Source organism: Trichomycterus rosablanca, chromosome 11 (assembly GCF_030014385.1).
Source record: "Trichomycterus rosablanca isolate fTriRos1 chromosome 11, fTriRos1.hap1, whole genome shotgun sequence".
NCBI lineage: Eukaryota > Metazoa > Chordata > Actinopteri > Siluriformes > Trichomycteridae > Trichomycterus > Trichomycterus rosablanca.
The window spans coordinates 33,677,549-33,695,565 of record NC_085998.1 but is presented as its reverse complement, the minus strand read 5'-3'; the positions used below and the strand labels follow the sequence as shown (position 1 = coordinate 33,695,565).

The window sequence follows — 18,017 nt, the reverse complement described above, 5'->3', positions numbered from 1 at the left end:
GCATTATCTTCTCTTGCCCAACGCATTTTCTTTCCTACTCTTTTCCATTTGTCCCATTTTCCCTTGTTACCACTTCCTTTTTCTATTATCTACAGTTACATTCCTTCCACTTTGTCATATTTGTCCTGTATTTATTTTTATTCAGTTGTCTTTCTAAATTGATTTTCTTTTCCATTTTCTTCCCAATTCCCTGTAATTCATTTCATTTACTTACATTCACATTTGTTTATCTATATTATTCTTTTTTTGCCTAACCTGTTAAATTTTTGTGACAGAAAAATGTTAATTTACACAAGAAGTATTAATACATGAATAATTACTACTTAATGTAGATATGCTTAAGGAATTTTTGGCAGTAGTCATATTCCAAGAATACTGCTACAATAGAATGTTACTGGATGTGGACATGATAAGAAGTGCACCAATTGCATTGGATGACGTCAAAATTCCAGTTCTAGCTGATTTAGACCAGTTTCTTTGTTAACTGTGGAATCTTCCACTGTCCTACAAGGTCACCAACAAGATATATAGGAATGTTTGTTATTATTATTGTTATCGCATTCACTCGGTTGGTGTGATCCTTCTCTGCAGACAAGATTAAAACTTTTGTACTCACAATCCAGTCTTTGAGGTATTTTATTAAGGGTTTTTCCACCACTTTACCTTTTACTTTTTATACATTTTCTGCAATTGTTCCCCTCTCTCAACTTACCCATGCATTCTTTATGCACTCTTACTTTATCCCCAATCCCAGTGTCCTTATGTTTTTTTTCTCTTTTTTGTCCTATTTTCTTCCTATTTCCAGACCCCTTTATTCTCTGACATTAATAATAGTCTTTTTATTTACTTTGTTCTCATTTCTTTCTGTTCCTTTCAGTTTTTTCTTCTTTCCAATAATGCCCCCTTTCCCAAATTTTACTAACATTCCCTAATCCTTTTCCTTTCTGTATTTTTTGTAGCTTATTTTACTTTTTTCCAACTAATTCCCTGTTAATTCCTTACTTTCGGTGTCTGGTACTGGATCTCCATTGTAACAGCTCTTGCTGGCAGTTTCTACATGTTGTATATTATAAATCCAATTTCCAGAAAAGTTGGGACAATTTGAAAAATGTGATTGCAATAAAATCAATAAAAATGACATGTGATTTGTTAATTCTATTCTATAATTCTATATTCTATAATTAATTCTATTTCTGGCCAATTTAATTGTATTATTTTATGCCTCCAACACACTTAAAAGAGATTGGGACAGTTTATAGAAGTATGGAATATTCAGGTTACACAGTTGGGAAACATTCTGACATCACCTGTTTGAAATCACATCATTATTCATTTTTAAACATTATTACTAGTCCTAAACTGCCCCTGCCCCAACTTTTTTGGAATGTGTTGCAGGCCTGAAATGCAGGAAAGGATATATATATATTATATATTATATATATATATCTTGGGTTTATACTGTCTGCATTAAAAAAGTCAAAGTAAATGTAAGAAACACTGTCCCAACTGATTTCTCTGATTTGGGTTTGTAAGTTTCCTCTTATTGTGGACATAACCAAGCTGACTTACTGTTCATTCTCGAAATCCTCCATGTCTTCTCTAGACCTGGCTGTTTCCCCAGCTCTATCTTGAAGGGGTCTGTGTTGGGGTGAATGTCTTTGTCCCGTGCCCCTATTACTGCCACATTTACTTCCTTGGCATCTTCGCACACACGTGCCACCGAGGGCACCACATAGGGTGCATTATCATTTTCATCCTCCAGAGTGATGATTAGAGTACCAGTGCCCGTAGCAGGAGGATGACCTGGGAAAGAAAAAAAATAACACACACTGAGAACCAGAATGTGCAGAAACAGAATTATTATTACCAACACAAACACACACCTAACATATTTATAGTGATATTCAAAAGCAGACAAACGCTACACTGCCTTTGACTTAGAGGCTACAAACAGGATCAGCAAAAACATGAGTCAAACATAAGTTTTAAATGCTGGTTTTGGAGCAGGGGTTTCTTATATTGAGGTGCTGCAGCCTCAAAACCCAATCGAGATGTAAAGCTTGCTTGCCTATGGACAGTACCATTCATATTCAAGTACCTTCAACTTATGGCAGACCTGTTTTCTAGTGATTTCCTGGATTACATACATTTTGTTCATAGCATAAGAGGAAAGTCTGAGTTTTTCTACTCAATCTTGGCCAAGAGAAGTTTCAAAATAGTCCTATTTATATGGACACAAACAAGTCAGCAGCTGCTTTTTATTAAAATGATAATTTTTTTTATCCTTCAGGACCATGGTGGGCTTTTACTATGACTACTAGACTGCTAGAATGCAGCGCCTTTTCATGCCACTTTTATCAGAATAGCTTTTTTGTTTTACAAAAGTGGCCCAAAAATATGGGCTTTGGGCTCGAGCAGAAAAGCACAACAGCAAAGGACCACATTCTTTTCTAAAATAGTTTCAAAATAATCTAATTATTTAACAAATGATCGTAAAACAAAACTCCAAACTGGCAAAATAACCTTCAAAGTGTTGAAAACAAATTCCACTTAAACAGGAAAAACTGGGACTTGGCAACAGCTCCCAACATGAACATGGCTGATTTACACCTGATTTTGAGAGGCACAAAAATGTGCAACACCAGCAGTTCCTGTTCCCATAAAAGTAGTTTATGTTCAGAATGTGGTGTAGTTATCATTAAGACTAGACACAAATAGCTTGGTGCATCTAGAGCAAAGAATTGTTGGGTAAAACTTGGCAGCTCACAAATTCAGCCATGCATCTTTAAATGCAACGTTTAAGACGACTAGCTGGCTGTTTCTCTTTTTGACTTTTTGTCTTTTGGTTCCTGCTGTTCATCTAGCACTTATTTCCTGAATGAACTGTGACAAAGTAGATCTGGCTTTTAATCAGGCAAAATAAATTTTTTAGCTATAAAATACACACGAGAACAGAGTTTCACACTTAAAGCTGAGATTACTCGATTGGCCTCTCATGCTGCTTGACTAAATAAGTCTGTTTAGATAGTGATGGAGGTTAAAAGACCAAAGCTAAATTCAGCATATATTAAACCACAATTAATGAATAGAAACAAAGCAGCTATGTGGGATTTTATAAAGTGTGTGTAACAATTGACGTAATTACTATAATATATATATATATCAGTGGCGGCTGATGGTCTTTCAAAGAGGGGAAGCTCATTGTCGGCTTACATCATAAAATTTGTCAATTTATTTATACATAAATTCTGCCCTCCATTTCTTTTCAAGAAAATGGCCTGTGATCCTATCGAAGAAATGGGTTGCAGTTTGTCTTTCGACTTCACTCGCAAAATCCGCGATGGGACTGAAGCTCCCAGTGATTAAGTGATGGTGTAGAGATCAAAATAGCTGTCAATCAAAACGAGATTCAGCCTTTCAACTGATCCTCCAATCATCTTGCAGAAGCTCAGCGTCCAGACCCGCCCACAGCTCCATTCACCCCCAGAGATGCTCAGCGTCCGGGGGCGGGACAAAATCGTGGCATTTATCCAATGACCGGCGAGTTTCGAAGCAATGAAAAAAACCCTTCCATGCAGTCCCATTGAAGTGAATAGACGCTCAGCTTCTACGGGCAAATGCATTGACGCTCCGGGAATGTTTGAGAAGTTCGAGTCAGTCGATTTGTGATAAGTAGCTGATTCTGAACGAACTCGTCTTCGAGATGAACGTGTTCTAACGCATTTGTAGTCAATGAAATGTTAACACAACTGTACATATTCGACCATTTAATTTTTGACATTTTAGGGAAAGCTGAGCTTCCCTTGCAGTCTTAGAGGAATCGCCCTGATATATGTATATCTATATATCTATATTTATATACACACACTGATCAGCCATAACATTAAAACCACCTCCTTGTTTTTACACACATTGTTTATTTTATCAGCTCCACTTACTATATAGAAGCACTTTGTAGTTCTACAATTACTGATTGTAGTCCATCTGTTTCTCTACATACTTTTTTTAGCCTGCTTTCACCCTGTTCTCAATGGTCAGGACCCCCACAGGACCACCACAGAGCAGGTATTTATTGGGTGGTGGATCATTCTCAGCACTGCAGTGACACTGACATGGTGGTGGTGTGTTAGTGTGTGTTGTGCTGGTATGAGTGGATCAGACACAGCAGTGTTGCTGGAGTTTTTAAATATTGTGTCCACTCACTGTCCACTCTATTAGACACTCCCACCTAGTTGGTCCACCTTGTAGATGTAAAGTCATCTATTGCTGCTGTTTGAGTTGGTCATCTTCTAGACCATCATCAGTGGTCACAGGACACTGCCCATGGGGTGCTGTTGGCTGGATGTTTTTGGTGGGTGGACTATTCTCAGTCCAGCAGTGAAAGTGAGACGTTTAAAAACTCCAGAAGCGCTGCTGTGTCTGATCCACTCATACCAGTCAGTGTCACTGCAGTGCTGAGAATGATCCACCACCTAAATAATTCTTACTCTGTAATGGTCCTGTGGGGGTCCTGACCATTGAAGAACAGCATGAAAGGGGGCTAACAAAGCATGCAGAGAATTAGATGGACTACAGTCAGTAAATGTAGAATTACAAAGTGCCTCTTTAGGGTAAGTGGCGCTGATAAAATGGACAGTGAGTGTAGAAACAAGGAGGTGGTTTTAATGTTATGGCTCATCAGTGTATATACCAACTAGATCTGCCTGATTTTTTTGGATTACATATGTTACCTATTACAGTCTAAAAGCAATGAATAATGCAACAATCTCTAATAAATTAAAATGTAAAAACAATACATATGTTGATTCCAGCAAACATTTTTTAAGTATTCATATAATGCCAAGCAGATCATTATGTTTCTGAAAAAATATCTAGTAAAAATATCTAGTAATGAGGATGTGTTTACCTGAACATGCAGTGTACCTCTCACTTAAAATAATAAACACTGAAGAGCAAATAGATGATAGATGTTATAGAGTGTAGATAATAATGAGATATATTTTTGCCATAAAAGTAAAAATGTACATTTAAATGTAAAACAGGGTCACGATGGGTCTGGTTTCCAAAAAAGGAAACCAAAAAAGATTTGGCCATAACACGGCCACACACACCCCCATTCACAATAGCACCACTGGGGATTCAAACTCTAGATCCCAGTGGTAGTGGGATACTATCTTTTATCCCTGTACCAACCTGAATAAAAAAAACACCTTTATTGAGCCTAATAGAAACCTACAGAAAACTAACAGCATGTTGCTTTAAATGCAGGCAAACCATGGAATCATACCCGAGATAGACACAGCTCCCCAACCGCAGGGTGTCCTGTTCTTATCAGGCTGTGCTTTATTGAATAATGTCAAAACATTTACTCATCTGAAACACAGTGCTTCTGTGAGATTAGCTGCTATAGAAAAGACACGGCTATTGAAAAGCCCCTGGTTTGCCACAAGGGGGAGGGCAGGTTGTCAAAACGCTCAAGCTGCAAATGTCACATTGGAAACAGAAATCAGATATATCTCAATGCTTCTGTCCATTACCACATGCATCTTTGCTAAATGATGTAGAGAGAAGTGACAAATCCTTTATTGCCATGTTTCATCGACTTTCTGCTCATGAGGTATTCTAAAGGCTAACGCTTTTCATTAGTGCTCAGAGAAACATAAAAAACACAAAAACAGCGTTATCACAACATATCGAACAAAGTGACATTAACACACACACACACACACACACACACACTCACACACACACACACACACACACACACACACAAACACTTCTGTCTGTGCAGAGAATTGAAAACCAATAAATCCTTGACTTTGTTTAAACAAAAAACATCACACTGCTGGATTTTCTGGAATAAATCAAGTCAATGTCCTGCACAGATATAGCTTCTGCTGCTAGGAGATGCAAAGCTAAATTATTTATGTAACATCAATTCAAGCAGGACTCAAGTCCATATTAAAGCTAAATTAAATTACAAATAAATACATTCAAGTAAATTATTAAAAGCAATATAAACAGGCTAAGTTTTATTAGTTGATCTAAATAATAGGGCAGTTGTAGCCTAGCAGTTAAGTTACTGGACTAGTAAGCAGAAGGTCACCAGTTCAAAACCCACCTCTGCCAAGTTGCCACTGTTGGGCGCCTGAGCAAGGCCCCTAACCCTCAATTGCTCAGACTGTATACTATATACAGGGTTGGACAAAATAACTGAAACACCTGTCATTTTAGTGTGGGAGGTTTCATGGCTAAATTGGACCAGTCTGGTGGCCAATCTTCATTAATTGCACATTGCACCAGTAAGAGCAGAGTGTGAAGGTTCAATTAGCAGGGTAAGAGCACAGTTTTGCTCAAAATATTGCAATGCACACAACATTATGGGTGACATACCAGAGTTCAAAAGAGGACAAATTGTTGGTGCACGTCTTGCTGGCGCATCTGTGACCAAGACAGCAAGTCTTTGTGATGTATCAAGAGCCACGGTATCCAGGGTAATGTCAGCATACCACCAAGAAGGACAAACCACATCCAACAGGATTAACTGTGGACGCAAGAAGAAGCTGTCTGAAAGGGATGTACGGGTGCTAACCCGGATTGTATCCAAAAAACATAAAACCACGGCTGCCCAAATCACGGCAGAATTAAATGTGCACCTCAACTCTCCTGTTTCCACCAGAACTGTCCGTCGGGAGCTCCACAGGGTCGATATACACGGCCGGGCTGCTATAGCCAAACCTTTGGTCACTCGTGCCAATGCCAAACGTCGGTTTCAATGCTGCAAGGAGCGCAAATCTTGGGCTGTGGACAATGTGAAACATGTATTGTTCTCTGATGAGTCCACCTTTACTGTTTTCCCCACATCCGGGAGAGTTACGGTGTGGAGAAGCCCCAAAGAAGCGTACCACCCAGACTGTTGCATGCCCAGAGTGAAGCATGGGGGTGGATCAGTGATGGTTTGGGCTGCCATATCATGGCATTCCCTTGGCCCAATACTTGTGCTAGATGGGCGCGTCACTGCCAAGGACTACCGAACCATTCTGGAGGACCATGTGCATCCAATGGCGGTGCCGTGTATCAGGATGACAATGCACCAATACACACAGCAAGACTGGTGAAAGATTGGTTTGATGAACATGAAAGTGAAGTTGAACATCTCCCATGGCCTGCACAGTCACCAGATCTAAATATTATTCAGCCACTTTGGGGTGTTTTGGAGAAGCGAGTCAGGAAACGTTTTCCTCCACCAGCATCACGTAGTGACCTGGCCACTATCCTGCAAGAAGAATGGCTTAAAATCCCTCTGACCACTGTGCAGGACTTGTATATGTCATTTCCAAGACGAATTGACGCTGTATTGGCCGCAAAAGGAGGCCCCACACCATACTAATAAATTATTGTGGTCTAAAACCAGGTGTTTCAGTTATTTTGTCCAACCCCTGTATATATACTGTCCATTTTATCAGCTCCACCTACCATATAGAAGCACTTCGTAGTTCTACAATTACTGACTGTAGTCCATCTATTTCTCTGCATGCTTTGTTAGCCCCCTTTGATGCTGTTCTTCATTGGTCAGGACACCCACAGGACCACCACAGAGTAGGTATTATTTGGGTGGTGGATGGATGATTCTCAGCACTGCAGTGACAATAATGACATGGTGGTGGTGTGTTAGTGTGTGTTGTGCTGGTATGAGTGAATCAGACACAGCAGCGCTGATGGAGTTTTTTCAAACACCTCACTGTCACTGCTGGACTGGGAAAAGTCCACCAACCTAAAACATCCAGCCAACAGCGCCCCTGTGGGCAGCGTACTGTGACCACTGATGAAAGTCTAGAAGATGACCAACTCAAACAGCAGCAATAGATGAGCGATGGTCTGTGACTTTACATCTACAACGTGGACCAACTAGGTAGGAGTGTCTAATAGAGTGGACAGTGAGTGGACACAGTATTTAAAAACTCCATCAGCGCTGCTGTGTCTGATCCACTCATACCAGCACAACACACACTAACACACCACCACCATGTCAGTGTCACTGCAGTGCTGAGAATTATCCAACACCTAAATAATACCTACTCTGCGGTGGCCCTGTGGGGGTCCTGACCATTGAAGAACAGGGTGAAAGCAGGCCTAAAAGGTATGTAGAGAAATAGATGGACTACAGTCTGTAATTGTAGAACTACAAAGTGCTTCTATATGGTAAGTGAAGCTGATAAAATGGACAGTGAGTGTAGAAACAAGGAGGTGGTTTTAATGTTATGGTTGATCGGTGTATGCACGTACAATACATATACACACACAATACAATATTTGTTCTTCTTTGAAAGCTGGGGTCAGAGTACAGGGTCAGCCATTGTACGGTGTTCCTGGAGCCAAGAGGTTAAGGGCCTTGCTCAAGGGTCCAACAGTGGCAGCATGGCAAAGCCAAAATTCAAACCCACAACCTTCTAATTCTTAACCCAGAGCTTCACCCACTAACTAGGCTACCACTGTGTTTTTGCAGTCCAAACACTGAGGCAGTAAATGCTGATGCTGTTGATGCTCCCACCACCTTACTTCACATCTGGATGAGACTCGGTTTGCAGGTCATTTTCCTCCAAATAGTATTTAATTACTAATTGACTACACTTATGATGTTAGTCTTGGCTCTTTTTTATTCTCATTAAGCATTACATGTTAGATCTTTGCTTCCAAAAAGCAACTGCTTCTGAATCTTCTTCTACATTTTTAGACACTTTATCTTACAGCAAATTAATAAACATAAGTCTTTTGAAAAGCTTTCATTGCCTTCCAGTCTCAAGCATATTACAGATTTAGGTTTTATGGTTTCATCAGACTTTAGGTCCCTAACGTTTACAAAAGATCATAAACTTTTATAGCCTGGACTGGAAATCATTAGCCAATTTGCTCAATACAGAAAACATACAAATGTTTGCACATTATTCATTCAGTCAGAATATATCTGTGTATTACATTAAGATTTCAATGATGATCAGACCACATTTTATGAGATTTGAATGTAAAAGCAGTGCGATCCCAAAGAATCACAAAAATAAATAAATAAATAATTTCACAGCAGTAAAACTGAAATAGGGTCCCACGATGGGACGTGTCAGAATTTTAAGATGCAACACTATCTCATTAGGGGGCCAGCAGGGCCAACAGCTGCTGATTGTGTTCTCAACAAAAACAAGCAACAGATGGAAAGTGAAGATGAAGCTGAGATGGAAGCATGTACACCCAAAATCACAGAGCTTTGTGATTACCGCATCTTTTATGCACAGACACGACAGGATGTGCGTCTGCATGGATTGCGTCGAACCCCGGAGACTTTTTAATAAACAGTGATTCATCACTAGTAAATATTAAAATGTAGTTTTTTTCCCTTTTCCTCCACAGAATGACTTGATGCTGATAGTGTTTAATTAGCAAATGTTTAATATGAACTGACATTTCCCTAATTTCATTAAACATCGTCAAAGGCTGAATACACATTAGTATTTTAGTCTGGCTGCTGCAGAGGATAAATTACAATGTGGCATGTAAATCCTTGCCCAACAAAGTCTGTCTACAATGTTTAAGACTTCTTAAACATCTCATATGCTCACTGAAACATAAATGAAAGCTATTTGAATTCGTACACAAACCACAACTAGAGTATGTGGACGTCACTTTTAATTACAGCAACCTACAGTGTGGCATTTACAGGATGCCACCTTTGAACTAGTCAAATTTCTCAAGGAGCAACAACAGCTCAATGCATAAGATATGTGACAATAAACAACCTGTACAACAAAAGGCATCAGACTGGATTAAACCCCACCTTTGGCTTCCCATACGAGTGAGGATAGATGATAGACAGATAGATAGACAGACAGACAGACACACAGACAGACAGATAGATAGATAGACAGATAGATAGATGATAGACAGATACACAGAAAAATAGATAGACAGATAGATAGACAGACAGACAGACAGATATACACAGATTAGACATAACATTATGACCACTGACAGGTGAAGTGAATAACACTGATTATCTCTTCATCACGGCACCTGTTAGTGGGTGGGATATATTAGGCAGCAAGTGAACATTTTATCCTCAAAGTTGATGTTAGAAGCAGGAAAAATGGGCGAGCGTAAGGATTTGAGTGAGTCTGACAAGGGCCAAATTGCAGCTCTTGTGGGGTGTTCCCGGTCTGCAGTGGTCAGTATCTATTAAAAGTGGTCTAAGGAAGAAACAGTGGCAAACCGGCGACAGGGTCATGGCCAGTCAAGTCTCATTGTTGCACGTTGGGAGCGAAGTCTGGCCTGTGTGGTTGGGTTTTACATGCCACATTGTAATTTATCCTCTGCAGCAGCCAGACTAAAATACTAATGTGTATTCAACAGACGAGCTAATGTAGCTCAAATTGCTGAAAAAAATTAATGCTGGTTCTGATAGAAAGGAGTCAGAATACACAGTGCATCACAGTTGCAGGGCTGTTTTGTGCAGCAAACACAATATTAGGATGGTGGTCATAATGTTATGCCTAGTCGGTGTATACATAGACAGATAGGCAGACAGACAGACATATAGATAGATCACTTAATTAATCTCAAAAGGAAAAGTCAGGTATTACAGCAGCTCAAGGTACAGTAAAAAGTATTAAAGTAAATAAGTTTTATTGTATGATACTATAGGTGAATAAATATAATAAAGAAATGCAATATGTAATATAATAAACTATTATGAAAGAGTCCTGTTCAGTAAATATTAACATATACACAATGCAGGCTTTCTGTGTAATGCAGGAAGCCTGTTACAGCAGCAAAGACAGTAACAACACCTGACACTATATGGCCAAGAATATGTGAACACCTGACCATCAATTTAAGCTTGTTGACATCCTATTTTAAAACCATGGGACCCCCCTCAGCTCTTTTGGAAATGCTTTCCACTGTATTTTGAATTTTGTGCATAAAATTTGATTATATACTTCTAATAAAAGTGGGTGTGGCTGAAGTAGTTCTATATACGATTGGCCATAGATGTTTAGTAAATTATTGTCCAGGGTTTTAGAAAAAATGATTAACCAGCATACAGGTGAAATCAAAGTTTACATATACTTATTTATTTATTATTTATTAGGGTCATGTTTTACACACTTTGGTCACATTCATGACAGGACAGGTAGTTACTGGTTACATACGATTCATCAGTTCAAGTTAAATATCAAACACAGGCCTGGACAATTTTGTATCTCCAGTTCACCTCACTGGCACGTCTTTGTACTGAGGGAGAAAACCGGAGCTCCCGGAGGAAACCCATGCAGACACAGGGAGAACATGCAAACTCCACACAGAAAGGACCCGGACCGCTCCACCTAGGAATTGAACCCAGGACCTTCTTTCTATGAGGTGACAGTGCTACCCACCCAGCCACCATGCCACCCTTACATATACTTAGAAGGAAATTTTTAGAAGTGGTCAGATGTTGTCCAAAAACCACCAAAGATAAGACCTGCCAAACATTATAAGCTGCTGAAATATGGGTGACACCACCCGTGTTAATTAGTTTTGGTTAGTATTGGTTTAAAGGTTTTAGTCATGGTTTAATTGGTTTAAAAGCTAAAGTTTGTTGCTGCTCACTTGAACTAAAAAGAAAAAAAAGCAGGGGCTTTTTTCCATGGTGTTGTAAAGTTTGCTTGATTGCAGATAGTGTTAAAAGCATTTTGTTGGTTCTAGCATGAGTTTAGTGTTGGCATGAGTCCACTGTTCCATGCAAACTTTTAACTTCAACTCTATCTACCAACTGAAATAAAACATAACAGAACAATGTTTTTTAAAACAAAACCACAAACTAAAAGCACACAGTAAAACCTTCAATTCATTCCAAAACAATCTTAATATGTCACATTTTACATTTTCTGTGTCTTGCATCAGCTTTAGCAGATAAATATGACAGACAAGGCAAAACTCTTTTCCTTCTTCACACACCAGTAGCCACTAAGCTTAGCTGGAGGGGAAATGGTATTGTTTATCCTCACACTCGATTGCCTAATCACTCAAACTTATTTAATATCCTCCTAACGTACGTTCCAGGTGTTCCAACCAAGCTTCGGTACACCCCAACGAAACACTGTAGCGGTTTTAACCCAATCTCACTATGTTCTGCAATAAGATTATAAAAGAAAACTTGAAGACACAGAACTTGAATCATGGAAGCCTGGGGACATGTGTTGAATTTATATAACTGGTTTACAGCAGTGACCAGTTTTTAAAAGAAAATTCCACCTATTAGCTACATTTGCATCTCTTTTTTCCCTCCAATTATCTGTACTCAATTTCTCAATCTGGCTTTTCGCTTCCTTTCTACTTATGCTGACCTCCACTCCTGACCTAGAGCCGTGACTAACACACGCCCTCTCGTGTGCAGAAGCCGACTGCATCTTCTCACCTGCATGAAATGAGTTTATATGGGGCTCAGTTTTACAGTTTTTCCTCAGTCCCCAAAATAAATGGACTAATTTACACAGGATGTATTCCTGCCCTGCTTTCACTGTTTCCAGTGATACAATGGATGGATAGGTAGGTAGGTAGGTAGGTAGATAGATACAGTAGATACTTTATTGATCCCAAAGGAAATTAAATAAGTGGAGCCAGACCAGGACAAAGTGATTAGTAAAAAGAAATGAATAAATGACTTATTAAATTAATAAAATGTATTAATGATATTTTATCATCTTTTATTAATTTGTTAGGGTACAGAAACCTTATGCAGGTCATAAATAAACATGCCCAGCATGTTTATCTGAGGTCTCTCATGAGCTTTCTCAAAGCCAATCATAAAAAAATCTGCAATTAAAGTTAGGCCATGAAATTCACTAGAGAATTAGCTGGAACCTGCAGAAGTGTGCAATTAAACCTGCAAGTCCCTGCGGAACAAAACTCACTGATTAGCCTCCTGTGTCCCATTTAATGAGAGACTAGCAAGGCTGAAGATCATCTTTCGTACTCTCCAACCAATCCAAAGTCACTCTTTCATCAGCCCGTCCCCTAGATGTGAGTTTGTGCTATGGCTTATAGTCTCTTTAAATGCTCGGATAGAAGCCATGATTAATCTTGGTTACCTGAAAGCCTTGGAAGAAAAAGTGACAGGCTGTTTGCTATTAGGGGACACGGGTGGTCTTATGACAGCCCCTTAAATGTTAACATACTGAGTCGACTAAATAGATACATCATTCATCTCAAAAAGCACTTGACATTAATTTAACCCAACAGGAGTAGACTGAAATTTCATGAACACATGTTGATTTGTGCTGTTTTTATTCCACTTTCTTTCATTATAGCGCCAGTACAGCTACGAACATTTTCTGCTTGTATACAAAGTGTAGTTTTTTCCCTTTGATGACAAAAAAAGGCATTCAGCAGAGACAATTTTACTTCCCTTTCACTGTAAAAGTGCACCAGCTCATCCTGTTAAACACAGGAAGGAGGTGTGGTATGTTTTGAGATGGAGCACAACAGGGTTAATAGTACAGAATAAGGAGCAGAATGAAAAACCCGGCTGGGGAGTGAAGAGTGGCTCTAATTATGGGACCATTACTTCAGCTAGAACCCTAACTACTTCCATTCTCCTGTTTGCCATAGGATTAAGGTACATGAACCAAAGTAACACTTCTATGTCTTTTACAGAGGTAAAACCATAATACATCTGATACCTTATATTTCTTACATTTATTTTTGGGATTCTAAACTGAGCTACATGCTCAAGGGTGTTGGGTAAAAATATATTAAATATGTGTAATAAGAAATTAATTGGTAAATAACTATCTATATCATGTAACACTGCAAAATAGCTTCATAATTTCGAATTAATTATAATGAATATAATTAGTGAGTGTTCTGTGGCCCAAATAGAGATAAATAGATGGATGGATGGATGGATGGATGGATGGATGGATGGATGGATGGATGGATGGATGGATGGATGGATGGATGGATGGATGGATGGATGGATGGATGGATAGATAGATAGATAGATAGATAGATAGATAGATAGATAGATAGATAGATAGATAGATAGATAGATAGATAGATAGATAGATGGCTGGATGGATAAATGGATGATAGATGGAGATAGATGGATGGGTGAATGGATGGATGGATGTATGGTAGACAGAAAGACAGACAGACAGACAGACAGACAGACAGACAGACAGACAGACAGACAGACAGACAGACAGATAGATAGATAGATAGATAGATAGATAGATAGATAGATAGATGCATGATGGATGGATGATAGATGGAGATAGATGGATGGGTGAATGGATGGATGGATGTATGGTAGACAGACTGACAGACAGACAGACAGACAGACAGATAGATAGATGGATGGGTAGATGGATGGATGATGGCTGGATGGATAAATGGATGATAGATGGAGATAGATGGATGGGTGGGTGGATGGATGGATGTATGGTAGACAGACAGACAGACAGACAGACAGATAGATAGATGGATAGATATATAGAAAGAAAATCAAAGTTAATTTCTTTTGGGATTAATAATACATGGAGCTTACTTGGTTGTGCTTAGTATCACCCATGTTACCCCAGCCCCAACTCCAGTTGCAATCCCAAAAATGTCTTTACAGTTGTATGTAAACTTTTGACACCAGTTGTGTATGTTTGAAGCTAAGACCTCATCCACTGTGCCTGTAGTTCAAAGCTAATCTATACAAACGATTAGTTTCACTGCATATCTGTAAACACCAGTAATGTGCACTATGCTGTTAGATTAGGGAAATAAACTCTTGTGAGAGGCTCATTGCCTCTGGTCAATTAAATAGAGAAGCAGAGAGCTCTGCAACACTCTGTTAATATACTTTATGTAATGCATATACACACTGTATGGACACAAGTATCAGGACACCTCTTCTAAGGTTTGAATGTGTTTTAGCCACAACATTTACTAACATGTTATAAATCAATTATATAAATTACATGCTTATATATGCTTCCAGCTTTGCAGTAACAGTTTAGGGAAATTTATTTCCAATTCCTGTGCACAAAGCGAGGTCTATAAAGGCGAGAAGAAAAGCTTGCTATAAAGAAACTCTAGTGATCTGCTCAGAGCTCTGACCTCAGCCCTACTGAACAGCTTTGGAATGAACCGGAACATTAATTGAGCCTTTATTGACCAACATAATTGCCCAGCCATATAAATTCTCTTTTAACTGAATTGTCACACATTCCAACATGAAGCCTTTTCAGAAGAGAGGCTACCGTTATAGCTAAAAGATCACATAGAGGTCAGTCTATTTTAATACTATTGAAATGTGTTTTAAATGGAATGTCAGACAAGCTAATGATCTTCTTCTTTGCTTGCTTTCAGATACATTTTGTTCTTCAGCATTTGGGGGTTTACCAGCATTTACAAATTACTAGACCAGGTATGTAATCTTTTCTGTGGGCCAAACCCACCTGAAATTTTATTTCATTTGACCATAAGATACTTCCAGTCTAAATCCCAGTAACATTTGGCAAACTCCAGACGCCTACATTTAAGGTCAGATGGTTTATTTCATGACAAGCCTTTCAAATGATCTCTTGGCAGAGGTAACCCCAAGATGCATCTCTCCACCTGTCATTTTTAATAATTTTTTGTCTCTTTTTTTATCCTACATACTGTTAGGGCAAAACAAACTTGTGAAGGAAAAACAAATTTGGGTCCTCATCCAACTTACAGTAAAATGATATTTAAAAAAATCAATTAGAGAAGAGGGTGGCACGGTGGGTAGCACTGTCGCCTCACAGCAAGAAGGTCCTGGGTTTGATACCCAGGCGGGGCGGTCCGGGTCCTTTCTGTGTGGAGTTTGCATGTTCTCCCCGTGTCTGCATGGGTTTTCTCCGGGAGCTCCGGTTTCCTCCCACAGTCCAAAAACATGCAGTCAAGTTAATTGGAGACACTGAATTGCCCTATAGGTGAATGGGTGTGTGTATGTGTGTATGCCCTGCGATGGACTGGCGCCCCGTCCAGAGTGTTATTGTTTACCTTGAGCCCATTGAAAAGCTGGGTTAGGCTCCAGCAAATTCCCTCTAACTAGAAGTTTAGATTAGATTAAGGTTAGATTAATTAATAGATCCAAATGGTGAATTTCTCAGGTGTCCAAATACTTTCGGCCATACTGTGTATATATAAAAACACTGTACATATGGAGCAGTGTGTGCGTGTATATTTTCCCTCACAGTGAAGGATGAACCATAAGCTAAAGGAATGCTATGACATTCATACACAAAAAGCACATACTGCTGAACACCGCATAGTTCTCAGCTTTGATCAGACCACACTGTGATCACTCTATATGACAAGTCCAGACCGCTGCATTATGATTTAATATCGTATTAAGAAGCCACTGACTAGCTCGGCAGCCGGCAACGTGACAGAAAAAGACAGCGCAAGACAAGCAGATGCCATTTTTCAGTGAAGTGAGTAAGGCAGAGAGGAATCCGACGTGATGTGCGTGTCAAAGTAATTTCAGCACCAAAGCAGTACGTCTAATAGTGAGAGAACGTGGCCTAGATTTGATACGCCACTTTCCATTCCTGTCACTGTTGATATACAAACAAGACATTAAACGATTGCATAAACATCCCCATAAAGCAAAGAGGAATAAGATTAAAGAAAAAAACAGATGAAGAAGCAAATAACGGGTCGTCTTGAGCACATAATTGTCAAAGATGAATATGAGCGTAAGTACACACACACTCACTGAAAAGAATTGGACTGAATGAACATCTGCCGGCTGAGTGGGGGAATAAAGGAGGAAGAGACAAATCTGCTTGAGCTGTAGAGCGGAATTAGAATCTCAGATGCTGAAACCTGTGCCAATGTGGCAGCGTGGATGAGAGGCATCAGGTGTTACAGACTTTTATTGGCAAGAGTTTAACCACTCTGGCCCAAAAGCTTCTCTTTCACTATAGAGAAAAATGATTACAGAACCTATAATTGTGTTGTTTTGTTCAGGTACGGCATTGTGGGAATGGTTACTGCAGTAATGGTACATGGTACAACAGCTCATGGCCTCTGTGTATACTGAAAGACCAGAAGAGACATTTAACACTGAACAACTGAACATCCTAAACAAAGGTGCTGGAGGGAAATTCACACAATTTACATTGATGCAAAAAAACAAAAAATACACCCCTAACGATCACCATTAAGTTGAAAGTTAACAAAATGAAACCCAAGCAGTATCCATCACTCCAGAGAACATATATTTACTGCTCAAGAGTATAAATGTGCTTTAACATGATGAACTCAGCTTTTGTGTGGCTTCTCTGCCGTGGAAACTCAATTTAAGAAACCCCTGATAAATGAACTCCTGGGTTTTGCTTCTTTCCTTGCTGGTACAATTTTGTGATTTTGTCATTTGGGGGTCCTATTTTTGTCTGGCCTACCACTTCATGGCTAAGAAAACATCTCCACAATAGCACCATTTACTATTTACTGGGCCAGGTAGGTCATCTTTTCTGTGTAGTCATCTATTTCACACCAAACCCACCTGAAATTTCATTTCATTTGACCGTAAGACCTCCAGTCTAAATCCCAGTAACATTTAGCAAACTTCAGATGCTTACATTTGTGGTTAGATGTTTTAGATGGTTTCGTAGACCTGGAAACTCTCAAAATGCATCTCTCCTGCAACTGTGATCATTTCCCCCCACATTTCCTCCCAATCTAGTCGCATCCAATAACCCAATTGCAATACACTTTCTCTCTACTGATGTTGTCCTCCACTCTGACTGAGGAGAGCCGTGACTAACACACGCCCCCTCCGACACGTGTGCAGTAGCCGAGTGCATCTTTTCACCTGAAGACAAGTTCAGCTTTGTGTACAGAGTCACACCCTCATCACACATTATCCCTTGTCTCTGTACAGGTACCATCAATCAGCCAGCAGAGGTTTTGTGGAATCCCTCCATCACCCTCCTTGAACAACAAGCTAATCATTGTTCGTGTAG

General features: G+C 39.4%; 1 protein-coding gene across 1 annotated transcript in view; it reads right to left on the bottom strand.

Annotated features, from left to right (window-relative positions):
* Positions 1-18,017, bottom strand: part of cdh13 (cadherin 13, H-cadherin (heart)) — a 399,576-nt gene that overhangs the window by 11,816 nt on the left and 369,743 nt on the right. Inside the window, 1 exon segment of the mRNA XM_063004232.1 lies at positions 1,570-1,803. Within this exon segment, the coding sequence (XP_062860302.1) occupies positions 1,570-1,803 (234 nt within the window).